Source organism: Scomber scombrus, chromosome 22 (genome assembly GCF_963691925.1).
Source record: "Scomber scombrus chromosome 22, fScoSco1.1, whole genome shotgun sequence".
Classification (NCBI taxonomy): domain Eukaryota; kingdom Metazoa; phylum Chordata; class Actinopteri; order Scombriformes; family Scombridae; genus Scomber; species Scomber scombrus.
The window spans coordinates 21,421,788-21,439,412 of NC_084991.1; the positions used below are offsets into that span (position 1 = coordinate 21,421,788).

At 39.3% G+C, this 17,625-nt stretch overlaps 1 protein-coding gene across 1 annotated transcript in view; it reads right to left on the reverse strand.

Annotated features, from left to right (window-relative positions):
• Positions 1–17,625, reverse strand: part of cpm (carboxypeptidase M) — a 29,081-nt gene that overhangs the window by 2,840 nt on the left and 8,616 nt on the right. The window contains exons 3-6 of the mRNA XM_062444124.1: positions 9,995–10,167; positions 4,963–5,062; positions 1,449–1,554; positions 1–153 (exon numbers count right to left, since the gene is read on the reverse strand). The exon at positions 1–153 is cut by the window's left edge and continues 18 nt beyond it. Coding sequence (XP_062300108.1) covers positions 1–153; positions 1,449–1,554; positions 4,963–5,062; positions 9,995–10,167 — 532 coding nt within the window. The remainder of the gene's footprint in view (positions 154–1,448; positions 1,555–4,962; positions 5,063–9,994; positions 10,168–17,625) is intronic.

Consider the following 17,625-nt stretch of genomic DNA (forward strand, 5'->3'; position numbering starts at 1 on the left):
GGTAACCGTTGGTGATACCGTCCAAGAACGGTCTGTTGTCGTCGCAGCGGCCGCCGTTGTGCATGGAGGCGTGGTTGTGGGAGTACACCTTGGCGAGGTGGACGAACACGTCGTCGTCGGGGGAGACGCTGGCCCCGCCCACCAGCTCGCTGCCTGGAAACACAGATTAAAAAAAAAAAAAAAAACAGAGATGTGAATAAGTGAAGTGAGAAATGACTTAAAGGTAAGTTTAGTTCAGTTTAGTTGGGTCATTAAACTCAAATACACATATATTAATAGAGTAAATAGTAATAAGTCCTTTTTTTTTCTTCATCTCCCTTAGAAACAGTGACAAACCAAAAGGAAAAGATTAATAAATAAGAGAACAATGATATAATAAATAAACTAATATAAGGGTCAGTGTTATAAGCTTCAGCCTGCACCTTTTCAGTCTTATGAATAGATCCCAACATTCATAACAAACACTAAACATCTCTAATAATTGGAAATACATAATGCACATATAATAATACAGTGAAAATATAAACATATATACATATACCTTCTTATATATGCGTGGTTATATATCCCAGAGGTTCTTATACATAAAGTAACCCATTATAACATTAATGTAAAGTTGAGTAGGCGGCCATTTGTTCCATAAATTCAACGTAGGTTTAGAAAGACATTAAAGCAATGCACTTTACATTTTAAATATAAATCCTTATAAAGTTCATATTTGTATTAACAGCACATGCATCCCCTTTTTTTCTGATGACCTCAGTTTTCTGCTCCACATTGGCAGCTGCCGGAGTTTTTATCATAAAACCATTAAAGTAGAAAAACTGTCTCTGCTGCTACAGAACAGTGTACTGAATTTCTTCATTCAGTATCTCAGTCTTCACTGCAACAATGTGTGATAAACAGCAGTTCATGTGCACTTTCCTGTTGGGCAGTAACTAGGTTAGGACCTTTATGACCCTAAAATATGAAGACCCCCCTAAATTAACCGAACGAAACCCATTTAAACCTGGACGACTGACTTCATCATCCTCTTAAAAAAAGGCACTTATGTTGATTTTCAGCCCCAAAACAAGAGCTGCGTTTATTTCTGCTGCTCGACTGAACTTGTATATATTTATGTGCCGCTGCTCATTAATGTCATGGGATTGACTCTTAAGAGGCAGCTTCCTGTCCGTCTCTTTGTTGTGCACTAAAATACCCCAAAAAAAGCTAATTTAAACAAATATATTTACAATAACACTGTCATGGGATTGTTGTGGACCACCTAGTTCTGACTTAGTACTTATATGAAGTTTTGTTTTCTTCTTGTTCTGAGAAACTCTTCTGCTGTGTACGCTGATGAATCAACAGCCGTGGGATCTGTGTGTGTGTGTGTGTGTGTGTGTGTGTGTGTGTGTGTGTGTGTGTGTGTGTGTGTGTGTGTGTGTGTGTGTGTGTGTGTTTACCCCCGTTGCTGTTGTCGTACGGGTAACTGGCCACCAGAGCTCCTCCGTGAAGGTTCGCAGACAGAACAAAACTCTCCATCTTCAACCAGTCCATCACAGCTCTGACCTGAAACACATAAAACATCCCAATTTAATTACTTACATTCGATTGCGATATTCTTTTTTCCGAATATAATAGAAATTTAGAATATAATGTACGTTTTTGCTGTATTAAATCATTGCAATCCCTGTGTAATGACCATGTGTTTTATCAATCGGACCCAATTTTGACGACTTTTCTTTTTTATTCTCATTTTTTACTTTATTTTAGCTTAATTTCATTTCCAATTTAACATTTTTAATCATATTTAAAAGTATTTTTTATTTTGCAATGTGTTGCTCTTATATCCTGTCTTGATGCATTTTATGTTTTACGTGCTATACAAATTATAATTTGCCTTTCCTTGGCGTTTAGCAGGCGCTACAGGTCGGCCAAAACACGCACCTCTAGACTCAGAGAAAACTTTTGCCCCAAAGCCATGAGCACACTGAACACAAAAAACCAAGTCAAATTTAACGAGGTTAAAATGTGAAAATAAACGTATGAATAACTTGCACACATTCTTTTTTTGTGGACCCAGCATCAAATTTCTGCTTTTAATCCATTTTGAGAGAATATATTAAAGGATTATGGTAAAAATTTCTAAGTGGTGTAACCATAAAAACTTTGTACCAAATAATTCAACTTGCTTAAAAACAGTAAATTGTCAATAAAACACCATATCAACTAGTTTGGCATGATCTTACATTATAACTTTTATATTATAGGGACGAAGGAAGGGAGGAAAGGAGGAAGAAGGAAGAAAAGGAGGGAGAGAGGAAGGAAGGAAGAAAAGGAGGGAGAGAGGAAGGAAGGAAGGAAGGAAGGGAGGGAGGAAGGAAGGAAAGAAAGGAGGGAAGGAAGGAGGGAAGGAAGGAAGAAGGAAGGAAAGGGGGGAGGAAGGAAGAAGGAAGGAAAGAAAGGAGGGAAGGAAGGAGGGAAGGAAGGAAGGAAAGAAAGGAGGGAAGGAAGGAGGGAAGGAAGGAAAGGGGGGAGGAAGGAAGAAGGAAAGAAAGTAGGGAGGAAGGAAAGGAGGGAGAAATGAAGGGAGGAAGGAAAAGAAGGAAGGGAGGAAAGAAAGGAAGGGAGGAAGGAAGGAAGGAAAGAAGGAAGTAAGGAGGAAATAAGGAAGGAGGGGGGAGGGAGAAAGGAAAAGAGGAAGGGAAGAAGGAAGGGAGGAAGGTAGGGGGAGCTAAGAAAAGAAGGAAGGGAGGCATGATCTTACATTATAACTTTATATTAAATAAAGGTAATGGAATACAATTGTTCTAAATATCATATTTCATCTGGTAACCATGGAGATCAGGAAACATTTACAGTCATTATTAGTATAAGTCCACTTAAATACACTGTAGGTGATAAAATATGTAATATTTATAATTCTTTTGTGGTTACACCATTTGACATTTTCAGGAGCATTCAGTCTTACTTTTGGTTAAAAATGGTGCACATGTCATTTCAAATGGGCGTACACAATGACAATGAAGGCATTCATACATGCAAATCACACACTCGTGTGATTTGCATGTATGAATGCCTTCATTGCCTTCATTGTCATTAAGAGCTGCTGATAATTGGAGTCAAATTCCTTGTGTGTGTTCAAACATACTTGGCCGATGGAGATAATTTTATTTATCATCAACAAATACTTTTGTTTTTGAAAAGACCAAAAGCGACAGTGTGTTAGTCTGACTTCTCTCCTCTGTCTGCGGCTCTCGGCTCAAAGCTCGCTGGTTCCCACTGAGGACATTCCTACATCTTCAAAGCTGTCAGATATACAGTTTCATATAATAACCCAGATGCATGTCACACACATAATCTGGTATTTATGAGAACAGAATGTGCAGAATGTACTTCAGACCCGGCGTACAGGTTTTTCCTGAGTGAGGTGTGTGAAATATGACAAGATAGGAGCCTCGGCGCTGTAACATCATCTTTCCTGTTTGAGTCAGTGACGGGAAAATGATCGATAAAGAGCGACAGTTCAACAATGACTGAGCTTTATAAAGCAGAACAGTATGTTCTTTATGATTTTACAGGCAGTGGTGGCCTAAAGGTTAAAGGAGATTGTGACTGGAAGGAAGTGAAAAGTAGTAGTAGAAGAAGTAGTAGTAGTGATGTAGTAGAAGTAGAAGTAGTAATAGTTGTAGTAGTAGTAGTAGTGGTAATAATATAAGTAGTAGTAGTAGTTATAGTAGTAATAGTAATAGTATTAGTAGTTATAGTAGTAATAGTAACAATAGTAGTATTAATAGTAGTACTACAAAGCAAAAGTGAAGCCAAAATATCTCCCTCCCGTGAGTGGCCATCTTGCTTGTGTGACGGCATTTCGAACCAGAATCAGAGGCGGCTTTTTTAAATAAAAAAAATAAAAAAAAAATCAGTTGGACAAACATCAGGTTGATAAGAACGACCTAAAATGATGGAAATTATCTTCAGGTAAAAAGTAATTTGATGTATACTTTGATTTTTTATTTTGGCTCATGTGCCATTCGCTAACATGGACGGGACTTATGACCTATACCGCAGCCAGCCACCAGGGGGCTATCCAGATGTTTTATAGCTTCACTTTAGAGAAGCTGTCATGACTCTACACACAGTTTTAAGCCTCTTTCTCTTTAGCGTTGTAGCTTTTTTTTAATCACACAAACACCAGCAGCAGCATCTATCACAGTTTGTGGCTAATGTCCAATTAAGTGTCACTGCTGGCCGCTAGATGCTCCGAATGACTCCAGTTCCAAAAGCCTCAACTTCTCTCTACAAATCTTTTTTTTAAACCAGTCATTATGGTCTTAATCTCTAAATTGACACCCTTTAATAAGTGTGCTTGTGGTCATTTTGTAAATTATTGCTCCATTTACAAGATTTGAAGGCTTATAGTAGCTTTGATGTCTGTTGTGTGGCTGTTGATTTGAGAGTCGGCTCACTTGCTGCCTTCCTGGGCTCCAGGACTCGCATGGAGTTGGACTATTGTACTTACTTAGTTTAATGATACATGATTACGATACTTGCCCTATAAGCACAAAAACAAAGAGTTGCAATGCATTAACTTGGGTCTGAAGTAGCGGAGCATGTTCCCACAGCATGAAAGGCAACACCCTGCACTCCTTATCTGGAAGATCCTGGCTCCAAATAGTGCCGACGTTAAGCTGCAAGTCTGGGCTTCAAACCAGCTCCAGTAAAGCCAACGAGTGACCTCACACCTCACTACATCCAGTACGTGCCCTATTAGCACACCATAAGCTGCAACTCTTAGTATACAGTCTTTGCACAAACTGAAAGACACAGTTCATTTGTTGGGGAGTATTTTCAGTCTTCAGCTCAAAACGTTCAATCTATAAACTTGCTCTAAAATCTGACGTTAGCATGAAAGAAGAACCGACAGACATTAACTGTAACAAACAAAGACACGAAGGCTCATGTCATGTGACCGACCTCTGGTTCCCTCTTCTCCTCGTTAAGCTGCTGTTGCCTTCGCAGACCGGAGAAAGCGTCGGGGAAGTTCCTGTTCAGATCCACACCGTTATAGTTGAACCTGACAGAGAGAGAGGGAGAGAGAGAGAGAGAGAGAGAGAGAGAGAGAGAGAGAGAGAGAGAGAGAGAGAGAGAGAGAGAGAGAGAGAGAGAGAGAGAGAGAGGGAGAGAGAGCGGGGGAGAGAGGGGGAGAGAGAGAGAGAGAGAGAGAGAGAGAGAGATAGAGAGAGAGAGAGAGAGAGGGAGAGAGAGAGAGAGAGAGAGAGACAGACAGAGAGAGAGAGAGAGACAGAGAGAGAGAGAGAGAGAGACAGACAGAGAGAGAGAGAGAGAGAGAGAGAGAGAGAGAGAGAGTGAATGTCATGATCGCTAAATAATGTTCTTTAAGTTTATTGCATTGCTATTGATTAGGGCTGCAACTATTGATTACTTTCATTATTGATTAATCGTTAAAGTCTTTGAAATGTTAAAAGAAAATTGTGATCAAATCTGATGTGTTCAGTTCAAAATGTTAGAAAATGTTTCAAGTATTTTACTCTGGCTTTTAATTAGACTATTTTATATGAAATTGAATTTAGTAAATAATTAATGTTGATTATAAAGCTTGTTTTAAAGTATTTTATTACGTTTTTTTTGTACTTTTCTTTAATCTTGTTCCTATTGTATTTTATTTGAACCGATTTGATTGGTTTTATTTAATTTTTTCAAGTTTTATAACATTCTCATGCACATTAATCTCACGTTAATCTCACTATTTATTTGTACAGGACTAAAGATGACATTTGGAAGCTGAACATTTTAAGCATTTTTTTGATTAATCGATTATCAAAATATTTGCCTGTTAATTTTCTGATGATTGTCAGAAAATCTTTGCAGCTCAACTATTATTTTCTGTTATCATTTTACTCATAATTTGAGTCATTTCCCAAGTGTAAATGACATAATTTCCCGTATGTTCATTGCTGTAGTTCTGTCATTTTTCTCTCACATCATCATATTTCCTGTCTGTCTGTCCTGGGAGAACAATCCCTCCTCTGTTACTCTTGAGGTTTCTATCCCCCCCCCCCATAGTGTATATCCTTGGAATCGAGAGTCCAAGGATAGAGGATGCCCTTTGAAGAAAAAGTTTGATTTGGGATATCGGGATGTATAAATAAAACTGACTCAACTCTGCTTCCAGCTTTCCTGTTTTATTTCATTGTAAACTGAATATCTTCTTTATTTTTGGCTGCTGCCTGGACATAATGGCCAATTTACAAACATCCCTCTTGGCTCAGATAAACTGTGCTCAGTCATCTTGTAATATTTGGGACATTTTACAGGAAAAATGATTCGCTGAAAATAGAGCAGCTGCTGCCGAGGCTCCCTGGGGCAAGGCACTATGTTCAAATGTTCAAATGAGTTTCCCACGACTCCGAAGACTAAAACAGAGATCACGTTTTTCAGTCTCTGGAGAGTAGTTCTGTGTATAAAGGCAGACGCTACTGAGCATGTGCAGGAACGCCGCTCTGTTTACAACTTCAGTAACTTGTTGTGCTTCATATCACCTCATGACCTCCTGCTGCTGTTGCTGTATTTGTCATTATTATTATTATTATTATTATTATTAGTAGTAGTATGAGGCGCTGTGCTTCTTGAAGTCGGTTTATTTTTGTTGTTTTATTTGTTTAACCCTCCTGTTGTCCTCGAGTCAAGGAAGGAAGGGAGGAAGAAGGAAGGAAGAAGGAAGGAAGGGAGGGAGGTAGGAAGGAAAGGAGGAAGAAGGAAGGAAGGGAGGGAGGAAGGAAGGATGGAAGAAGGAAGGGAAGGAGGGAGGAAGGAAGGAAGGAAAGGAGGGATGAAAGGAAAGAAGGAAGGGAAGAAGGAAAGGAAGGAAGGAAGGACAGAGGAAAGAAGGAAGGAAGGTAGGAGGGAGAAAGGAAAAGAGGAAGGGAGGAAGGAAGGAAATAAGGACAGAGGAAAGAAGGAAGGGGGGAGGAAAGAAAGCGAGAAGGAGGGAGGGAGGAAGGAAAGGAAGGTAGGAGGGAGAAAGGAAAAGAGGAAGGGAGGAAGGAAGGAAGGACAGAGGAAAGAAGAAAGGAAGGAAAGAAAGAGAGAAGGAGGGAGGGAGGGAGGAAGGAAGGACAGAAGGAAGGAAGAAAGGGGGATGGAGGAAGGAAGGAAGCAAGGAAGGGAGGAAAGAAAAAAGTCAATTTCACCCGGGAGGACGACACAAAGGTTAAATAGACACTTAGCTCCAGTTTAGGAGTCTTCTTTTGGTCATATTTGTGTGTTGATTTGAGCAGCATGCACCGACCCTTTATCCTTTTTGATAATAGTCTTCCTCCTTTTTGTATTATTATAATTTATTCTAACTTTTGGCTGATAATTCATTTTTATTTCAACCTTAACATCTTGTTTTATGTTGCTTCCCTTTCCCCTAACTGAGCTGCGTTGTAACAAGTGCCATTATTAGTTTTTGGAGCCGTTTCCAAACATCGTGACTAAACGGGGTATGGTAAGCGAGAGTGAAACGGCATGCAGTAAGCCTATTGGTAAAAAACAGGAAACATCTGTAACCAGTGATGTGTTTTAGCAGATGTATCTCTGGCTATAAAAAGGTAGGTTGAGGTGTTTTGCCAGTTTCTTTCTTTGATTAGAAGAAAACTGACTCACAATCAGGCGGGGAGCTCCGGTCCTCTGAAATGAGGCCAACATGGAAGTAACTTAAAACTGCATTCTATCAAAAGGCCACCAGGGGGCGACCGATTTGGTGTCAAAAGGACTTCCGTCTCTATACAAGTCAATGGAGAATTCACCAACTTCTCACTTGATTTCTAACCTCAGTAAACGTTTTCAAAATGTGTTTATGGTCTCAATCGCTAGTTTAAAGCCTTCTTCAATGCAGTATGATGTTCATTTGGGACATTTTGGCCTCCCTGATTTTATATGTGACGATAAAGCAGGGTATGCTTTAGGGCGTGGCTACGTCGTGATTGACAGGTTGATTGGTTCACAGGTTCAGGAGGGCGCCTCTTGCTCCTCCTGATGCCCATATAAGTAGAATCCCTGTTTTTATTTTACCCAGCATGCACCTGAAATTTTCAAGATGCCGCTGCTCAGATCCGATACTATTGGCCTCCGAGCAGCAGTCCACAAACCAATGGGTGACGTCACGGATGTTACGTCCATTTCTTATATACAGTCTATGCTCACAATTCTTCTAGTCGACTTAGAGCCTAAATTACAATACAAGTATCAGAAGCTGAGACATATGCAGCTGTGTGTGTCTTTAAATCTAGAGCAATACAAGCTAATAACCTGACAACAGTAATTATTTTACAGTAATAACTGTTTTTTGTGCGCCTCCATCCACCGGAACAATGAATCACAATAAATCTCAGTTTACCACACGCACACACACACACGCACACACACACACACACACACACACAAAACATAAGCCAAGCCTTAACCTGAAAATGTAATGATTAACCTTGACGAGGCCAGCTTTGTGGACAGCTTTGTGGGAGTGCAGTCTCCACAATGTGACTGTGTGTGTGTGTGTGTGTATGTACAGTTACACAATGTAGTTAATAGCACACACACACACACACACACACACACACACACACACACACACACACACACACACACACACACACACACACACACACACACACACACAGATTAAAATCAACGTTAAAGCTTCTAAGTATCTAATTATAACTGTTTTGACTTTGACTCCTAATTTACTGTAAATAGGAGACTCTGTGTGTGTGTGTGTGTGTGTGTGTTAATGTGTGTGTGTGTGTGCGCGTGCGTGCGTGCGTGCGTGCGTGCGTGCGTGCGTGCGTGCGTGCGTGCGTGTGTGTGTGTGTGATACAGATCTACAGTGTGTGTGTGTGTGGTTTCCTGCCTATCTGGGTGTTTTGGGCGTTGGAGCATCACATAATTTAGTCTATTTCCAACAAACACGTCAACCATATGTGTGTGTGTGTGTGTGTGTGTGTGTGTGTGTGTGTGTGTGTGTACGCATTGTGTCTTTCAGTAGTTGTGAGGACCGTCATCAGTATAATGTGTTACCTCATCCTTACATAACACCTACAGTAATTACTAACTTTTAACCAAGTCTTGACCTTTAAACAGACCTCTGAAGTAGTGAGAATCGCTCCTCATAACGTAGAAATCATCCCTCAAACTACAACAGATGATGTTCATTGTATTGTGACGCATCTCCATTTGCTCCTGAAGAAGCTTTTAAAGGAGACATATCATGATTTGTGCGATTTTTTGTTACTTTTATGCTGTGGTGATGTCAGATGTTAAACATGATCAGAGGTGAATGTATGTAGAAATGCTGTCTTCAAGTCAAAAGTCAGGGCTTCAAACCCGCTCTCAACCATGGATGTATAAAGAGAACTGGATACAGGGTCGGAGGCCGGGCCCTGTAACTTGAATGAGGATAAAATTATCATATATTGCAGCTCTTATAGACTTTTAAAATGTGTTAAAATCCTGGTAGTAAAACATTAAATACATTTTGCAGGTTTGTGACCCTCAGAAAAATGTATGTCTCTTTTACAATGTAAATCTATGAGACAAAGGAGCTAAAACGGCCTGTTAATAGACAGAGGCTGAACTGAGGGGCTGCATAAAGGACCAGTAGAAGATAAATAAGGGTTTTTTAACTGGAAATCATGCAAAGATATTCCAGTAGAGACACATAATATTAAATTGTTTCTGTTATTGTGTTAAATTTTAGTCCAATATTCCTTTAAGCTCTGTTTTTTGTGCTGAGGAGGAAGTGAACGGCAACAGCTTCCTGCAGCTGGACATGCTAAGACTGAACCAGACAGTAAACATGCAGTGAAATTAAAACTAGGAGCTAAAAGAAGCAAAAAAGTTCAGAAGAGCTGGTGATAATCCTGTGTATGTGTATGTGTATGTGTGTATGTGTGTATGTGTGTGTGTGTGTGTGTGTGTGTGTGTGTGTGTGTGTGTGTGTCTCTACCTGCCCTGGCTGTACATGCAGTGTGTGCCCGCCTGACTGAATCCGTCGGGGTTCATCGTCGGCATGATGTGGATGCGTGTGCTGTTCAGTAACCGCAACGACCACGTCTCGTTGTTACGGTAACCACGCACCAGGTCATTGATCAGCTGTAGCAGCAGCACCCGGCCGAGAACCTGCACAAAAACACACAAAAACACACACCGATGTAGTGTCAGTTAAAATTGACCAAAAGTATACATTTAAGGAGATTAGGGTGTGTGTGTGTGTGTAAGTGTGTGCGTAAGTTTGTATGTATGTGCGTGTGTGTGTGTGTGTATGTGTATGTGTCTCTCTCTCTCTGTGTGTGTGTGTGTGTGTGTGCAAGTGTGCAAGTGTGTGTGTGTATGTGTGTTTGTGTCTGTGTGTGTGTGTGTGTGTGGGGACAAGTATGTGTATGTGTGTGTGCGTGTGTGTTTGTGTGTATGTCTGCGTGTGTAAGTGTGTGTATATGTATGTGTGTGTGTGTGTTGGTTATTATGTCATTTGAAAAATTGACCAAAAGTATAAATTTAAAGAGATTCAATCTGAAAAAGTGGAGAAGTAATTGTTTAATTTTATGATCTTTGGGGTTAATTTGATTAAAAGTAAAATAAAGTCTGCTGCTTTAGAATAAACAGAAACTACAACTATTCTTCTTCTTCTTCGTCTTTTTCAACCCAACATCTGTTTTCTCCCTAAAGACCAAAAGTCGGTGCAGCTGCTGCCTCTCCTGCATGTTCACTCCTGACGGAAACAGCAGGGGAAGGAAGTGACGTCATTGAATCAGCGAGGGCTCGAAACGCAATCTGGACATGAGTCAGAGGTTTTTTTGTTTTTTTTTAACTGAGATGGACAGCTGATTGGACGAGGGAGGGGGAGAGGGGGGGAGGGAGAGAGAGAGAGAGAGAGAGAGAGAGAGAGAGAGAGAGAGAGAGAGAGAGAGAGAGAATTTAAAAAAAACTTTGTGAATGAATGTGAGAGCCTCAGGAGGGAGAAAAGAGAGAAGGGTGGGAAAAAGAGGTGTGTGAGCACAAGCGCAACACACACACACACACACACACACACACACACACACACACACACACACACACACACACACACACACACACACACACACACATGTCAGGACTAGATCTGCCTCTGGCCATCATTCTTTTTTCCAACACTTGTCCAAACTTTTTTCTCTCCGTCTGCTGCCGCTACACAAAAACACACGTTACTTCTGCACTTAAAGGCCGAGACTGGTGATAGTTTATATCTTACTTCTTTAAGATTAGATAAGATAATCCTTTATTAGTCCTACAGTGGGGAAATGTACAACATTACAGCAGCAAAGTGCATAGCAAAAAAATAAAGAGCAATAAATCATAAGTAACATTGTGTATGGGTCAGTGAGCAAATCACATTTTTTGTTGTTTTTATATCATTTGAAATGACATTTGCACCATTTTTTTTTACCAAAACTAAGCCTGAATCTCCTGAAAATGTCAAATGGTGTAACCACAAAAGAATGATATTACATATTTTATCACCTACAGTGTATTTAAGTGGACTTACTATACTAATAATGACTGTAAATGGTTCCTGATCTCCATGGTTACCAGAGTAAATGTAATATTTAGAACAATTGTATTCCATTAGCTTTATTTAATATACAAAGTTATAATGTAAGATCATGCCAAACTAGTTGATATGGTGTTTTATTGAGAATTTACTGTTGAATTATTTGGTACAAAGTTTTTATGGTTACACCACTTAGACATTTTTGCCATAATCCTCTAATATATTCTCTCAAAATGGATTAAAAGCAGAAATTTGATGCTGGGTCCACAAAAAAAGAATGTGTGCAAGTTATTCATACGTTTATTTTCACATTTTAACAAATTTAAATAAACAACATGGACACAAAAAAAAACATTGTACAAGCCTAGGAGGGACCACAGAGGGGGGGGGGGGGCTAAGAGTTCAGTCAACTGGAAGTTTAAATATAGTGACAAAGAAGACACACTTCCTCTGTTACATCAGTTTCTTCTTGGTGTGCTGAATGCGTTTTGAATAAAGAGCGAGTGAAACTAGTTTGATTTACATCAGCTTTACGTCAAAACAAATACATTTGCCTCGTTGAGTTTTTTTTAATGAACTGAATGGAGTGTGAGAGCCAATGTTTTTAACCCTCCTGTTGTCCTCGAGTCAAGGAATGAAGGGAGGAAGAGGGAAGGAAAGGAGGAAGGAAGGAAAGGAGTGAGGAAGGAAGGAAGGGAGGAAGAAGGAAGGGAGGAAGAAGGAAGGAAAGAGGAAGGGAGGAAGGAAGAAGGAAGGAAAGGAGGGAGGAAGGAAGAAAGGGAGGAAAGGAAAGAAGGAAGGGAGGAAGGAAGGAAGGGAGGAAAGGAAGGAAGGGAGGAAGGAAGGAAGGAAGGAAAGAAAGAAGGAAGGTAAGAGGGAGGGAGGAAAGAAGGATGGAGGGAGGGAGGGAGAAAGGGAAAGAGGAAGGAAGGGAAGAAAGACAGAGGAAAGAGGAAGGGAGGAAGGAAAGGAAGGAAGGAAGGAGGGAAGAAAAGAAGGACAGAAGGAAGGAAAAAAGGGGGATGGAGGAAGGAAAGAAGGAAGGAAGGAAAGAGAGAGGAAGGAAAGAAAGAGAGGAGGGAGGAAGGACAGACAGAAGGGAGGAAAGAAGGAACAGTCAAGACAGACCCGGGAGGACGACAGGAAGGTTAAACCAGTAATAAGACAGCCAATCTCAACAATTGGCGTCACACACACACACACACACACACACACACACACACACACACACACACACACACACACACACACACACACACACACACACACACACTTTATTTATGCAGACAACAACAAAAGCACATTGAGATTTGACGATATGATACGACACACTTTGTTGGCCTTTGTAGGAAAATTTGTGTTGGACTCAAAAAACAAACTGCATAAGAACCAAAGAGCACCAGCTGTTTCAATAAGAACAATAAATTACACATTGCAAAATACTGCACACACCCAATGCTAAAATCACATATTGCACAAACCCCATGAGACCGTTGCACAATCCCTACAGCCTCAAGCAGCATTATTTAAACCCTCTACATGCTGTTCATATTCTGACTCATTATTAGTCTCTACACCAAATCACATTCATAAACTCCCCCATCAGTCATTCATACATGTTTGATTCATCTGATGGAGAAAAAGAGACATTCACAATCACTATTTTATGATCCAGGAGAACATTTTTATAGAATATGATGAATATAACATGTTTGAATGCAGATTTTTTCATTTGTTTAACCTCCTGAGACTCAAGCTTTTATTTGACATTTTAAATGTCTCCTTGGGGGTAGAAGGACCTGATGAGTAGAAAAACCAAGCATCGTCTTTGAATAGGAAGTCATTTTTGAAATAAATAATGCCCTCATATGGAAGACAATAGGTTTATTTTACTGTATAACACAATTAATTCACCAGTGTATAGTAAATCTATTTATTTCCTTACATTTACACTAATAATAATTAAGTCTCAATGTCATCAAACGAGTACTTCTTGATTAGCAGTGTCGTAGCTTGTTGTTTTCGCTAAAATTAGTCAAATTGGTATCAAACTACAAACTTCATTAAGCATAAATAAACAAAATTTTCCCTGCCGTCTCATGTTCACACTGATTTTTTTATACTGTAATGTGCTTTTCTGACCACTAGGTGGCATCTAAACGTGTGTACGGATGAGGATGACAGGTCAAAGTTAAGCAGAATGAAGTAATTTTTTACATTTGCATATATAAAAATATGTATCAGCTGCACACACACACACACACACAAAAGAAAAGCATTTTATTTCAATTTTTGTATATTTGGGGTCACATGACGAAAATCTAGCTAAAAGAAATGTGTATATGATGTTTTTTAAAGCTCTCAAATGTTATAAAAAATGGCTCAAATTTGACTCTGAACATCATGTAAGGGTTAAAAGTTTGAAAGAGGTAGGTATGAATGAGTTTACAGTGTGGGATTCTGTATCATCAGCCAGAGGGCGAGAGCTTATATATGATGGGTTGGTTTATTATCCTCTGAACAGACTCATATATGGACCGGAGGGGCTGCCATTCATTCCTCAATACCAGACGAGCACAGATTCGTTTTTAGTTGTACGGTGAGGTTTCATGTTCCACGCTGACATCTCATATCTGATTATGCTCCGACTGAGTACAGTACAACACCACACACTCTGAGTCACTCTGTAGACAAGGATATTTAGCACTTATTACTAATTACAACACATCCTGAGGAGCATGTTGAGCCACTCATCCTGCCACGTGCCTCAAAGTGCTTTCATACTCATCAGGTTGCACAACACCACAGCTCCCAGTACTTCCCACTCCCACAAAAAAAAAACTGATGCTGTCCTTTTCTATTTATTCTTAGGAACATCGTACACTTATATCATTATTAAACACTCAGAAAATGACTCTGGTGGCAAAGTATGTGAATTACAGCGAGGTCAGAGACTTAAGACGCACTAAAACCGTCATTAAGAACTTTTTTTTGTTGTGAAACTTTACTTGAATCGCCCTAAATTTGTATTATTGTTTGGTTTATATGTCAGAAAATGTCAGAAAAAGCCAAGATGCAACCAAAGATATTAACTTTAATATCAAAGAGGACAAAAGACACTAAGAAATATCCATATCTAAGAAGCTGGAACGAGAGAAGTTTGGCGTTTTGCTTTTATAAAAATCATTGATTGATTAAAACGATCAAAATGAATGCAGATTAGTTTTCTGTTAATCGACTAGTTGATTTATTGACTCTAACTCATTATAAAACAGTGACCAAATCTTCTCACATGATGCTAGTCAGCCAATCAAATCCATGCATTCGGACCATAGACTGTATGTAAGAAATGGACGTAACATCCGTGACGTCACCCATTGGTTTGTGGACTGCTGCTCGGAGGCCAATAGTTTTGGATCTGAGCAGCGCCATCTTGAAATTTTCAGGTGCATGCTGGGAAAAATAAAAACAGGGATTCTACTTATATGGGCATCAGGAGGAGCATGAGGCGCCCTCCTGAACCTGTGAACCAATCAACCTGTCAATCACCACGTAGCCACGCCCTAATGCATACCCTGCTTTATCGTCAAATATAAAATCAGGGAGGCCAAAATGTCCCAAATGAACATCATACTGCATTGAAGAAGGCTTTAAACTAGCGATTGAGACCATAAACACATTTTGAAAACGTTTACTGAGGTTAGAAATCAAGTGAGAAGTTGGTGAATTCTCCATTGACTTGTATAGAGACGGAAGTCCTTTTGACACCAAACGGTCGCCCCCTGGTGGCCTTTTGATAGAATGCAGTTTTAGGTTATTTCCGCGTTGGCCTCATTTCAGAGGACCCGAACTCCCCGCCTGGTACGGACATGCGGAGAGACTCGACCATAGACATATATGTGTGTATGTATGTATATATGTATATGGACTCGACTGTCAGTGAGATACAGAGAAAACAGGAGAGAGAGAGGTGGCAGATAGAGGTTAGCTGTTTCACATGGCGTGCTCGAAGAAAAGAAAAGTGCACAATGAAAGTAGGACTTTTAATCCAGAATGGACAGAAAGGTAGTTAAAGGTAGCTAAATTAAGTTTTAAAAGTAAAAAGGGATTCTTTTATATTGTTCTAAAACTAAGCACTTTATTTAAGAAACACAATCAAAAGCTTTTATGTAATGCAATTTATTTTTAAATGCCATCATATTGTATTCATTATTATTATTTATTTGAATCCCACAAGTTGAATGTAAATACTAATAAATGAATCCTACTGTATTTATTCATTACCTACTAGACACAGACGCTGGTGTCACTACAATGCTACTTCAAGGTGCTGAAAAAAAGACATTACGATGCTCTGGACCTTCACTTGAGTAAAATGTTCACAAATTGGACCTCAGTGGATCTTAATTGAATACTCCCCCTGCTCTAAATACTTTCCATGCCTTACTCTTGACGTGGTCGCCTCCTAAAATAACAGAACTGGAAAAAACGTGGTGCAGCCGTTCCCTTTTTAAATGAAAGCAAAGTTTAGACGACATGATAACACAGAGGCAGCGTTGTTTATGTTGCTGTGCATTAGCGGCTGTCAGGAAACCTTTCAGTGCTGCAGGGAGCGAAGGCGAGGAGGCCTTACTCGGATCAAAAGAAGTTTAATTGTCTCTTTAGAAAAAACAGTGACAGAGGAAACCTGGCACACACACACACACGTCACTTTTTATGATGGGATTAGAGAGTCATTGTCAGGTCTATTTCGATAGCTGCTAGGACTTTAACTTCATAAAGCCTTTGTGACGCTGCTTCAACACCATTTTATTTGGTTTTATCAATCAAACTTTATCTATACAGCAGCTTTCATTCGGGTTAATGTAGTTCAAAGAGCTTCACAGGTGATTGACAAGCTGATAAGGAATAAAAACTAAAGAACAAATTACAAAGATAAAGAAACAACCAAGACCAATGCAAGCAAGAGAAAAAAAGTGATACAAATGTTTAAAAAATGTAAATAAAGTGAAAATAACTAAGAAAATAAAAAAGAATAAGGGGACTGTGACAAAGTGGGTGAGAGCACACCATTTGTCCCCAAACACCACATTTATACCATAACTTATTAATTTAACTATACTTGTTTGTTTTGTTTGTTTGGACCATAAGTTAGTCAGTAGATACTTACTATCCCGGGTTTGTTTGTGTTATGCAGTATATTTGGTTATAAAGTTACATCTCAGCAAACTTTTGGTTAAAATAAAATAAAACACACTCTTGTATTAAGTTTAGTTTTAGAGTTTATTGGTTTAGTTTGAGGTCATAAGTTTAGTATTTTCTTTCTTTGTTACTTACCATGTGCTCAGGAGACAAAGGGAGGCGTCGGCCTAAGATTCCGGAATTTATAGACTGGTGACATCATTAGTGATGTCACTAGGGTAGAACCATGTGGAGGGGTGGTCGGTGAATTCTTGCATATATTATTAAGGGGGTTTGTGATTTGATTAAGTTTGGTTGCAGATGTAATATAGGGAGGCTGTATAAAAGTGATGCCATTTGAATGTTAGTTAAATGTTAATCTTGTTGTTATTTACTTGTTTCAGGAGGGGCTCAAGACTTACCTGAGGAGTGGTATAGTCCAGCTTCATTCAGAGTGCAGGCTGATGGAGGGCGCTATATAAGCAGTAGCTTTGAGACTGCTCTGGTAGAGTGTAGCTGTGTACACATTACTTCAGTTATGCTTATGAGTTAAGTTAATTGTTTAGTTTTTCCTTTATTTTTGTTTTGTATATCTTTTTGCTTACACATGTAACACTTTTTATTATAATAAACTACTGTTGGACAATTGATCAAGCCTTCTGTGTCGGCCTCCTACTAAAGATCGTACCACTTTGGTCGGCCTGTACCACAGGGACAGTTTATTGAAATAGAGTTAAAAAAAAATGTTGGTTAAAAAAGAGATTAAAAGACAAAAGAAACAATTAAATCGATATGATAAAACTTATAGAATGATAGAAATAAAAATAAAATGGAAAAAAAAAATATATATAACAAAGAGAATAAAAATA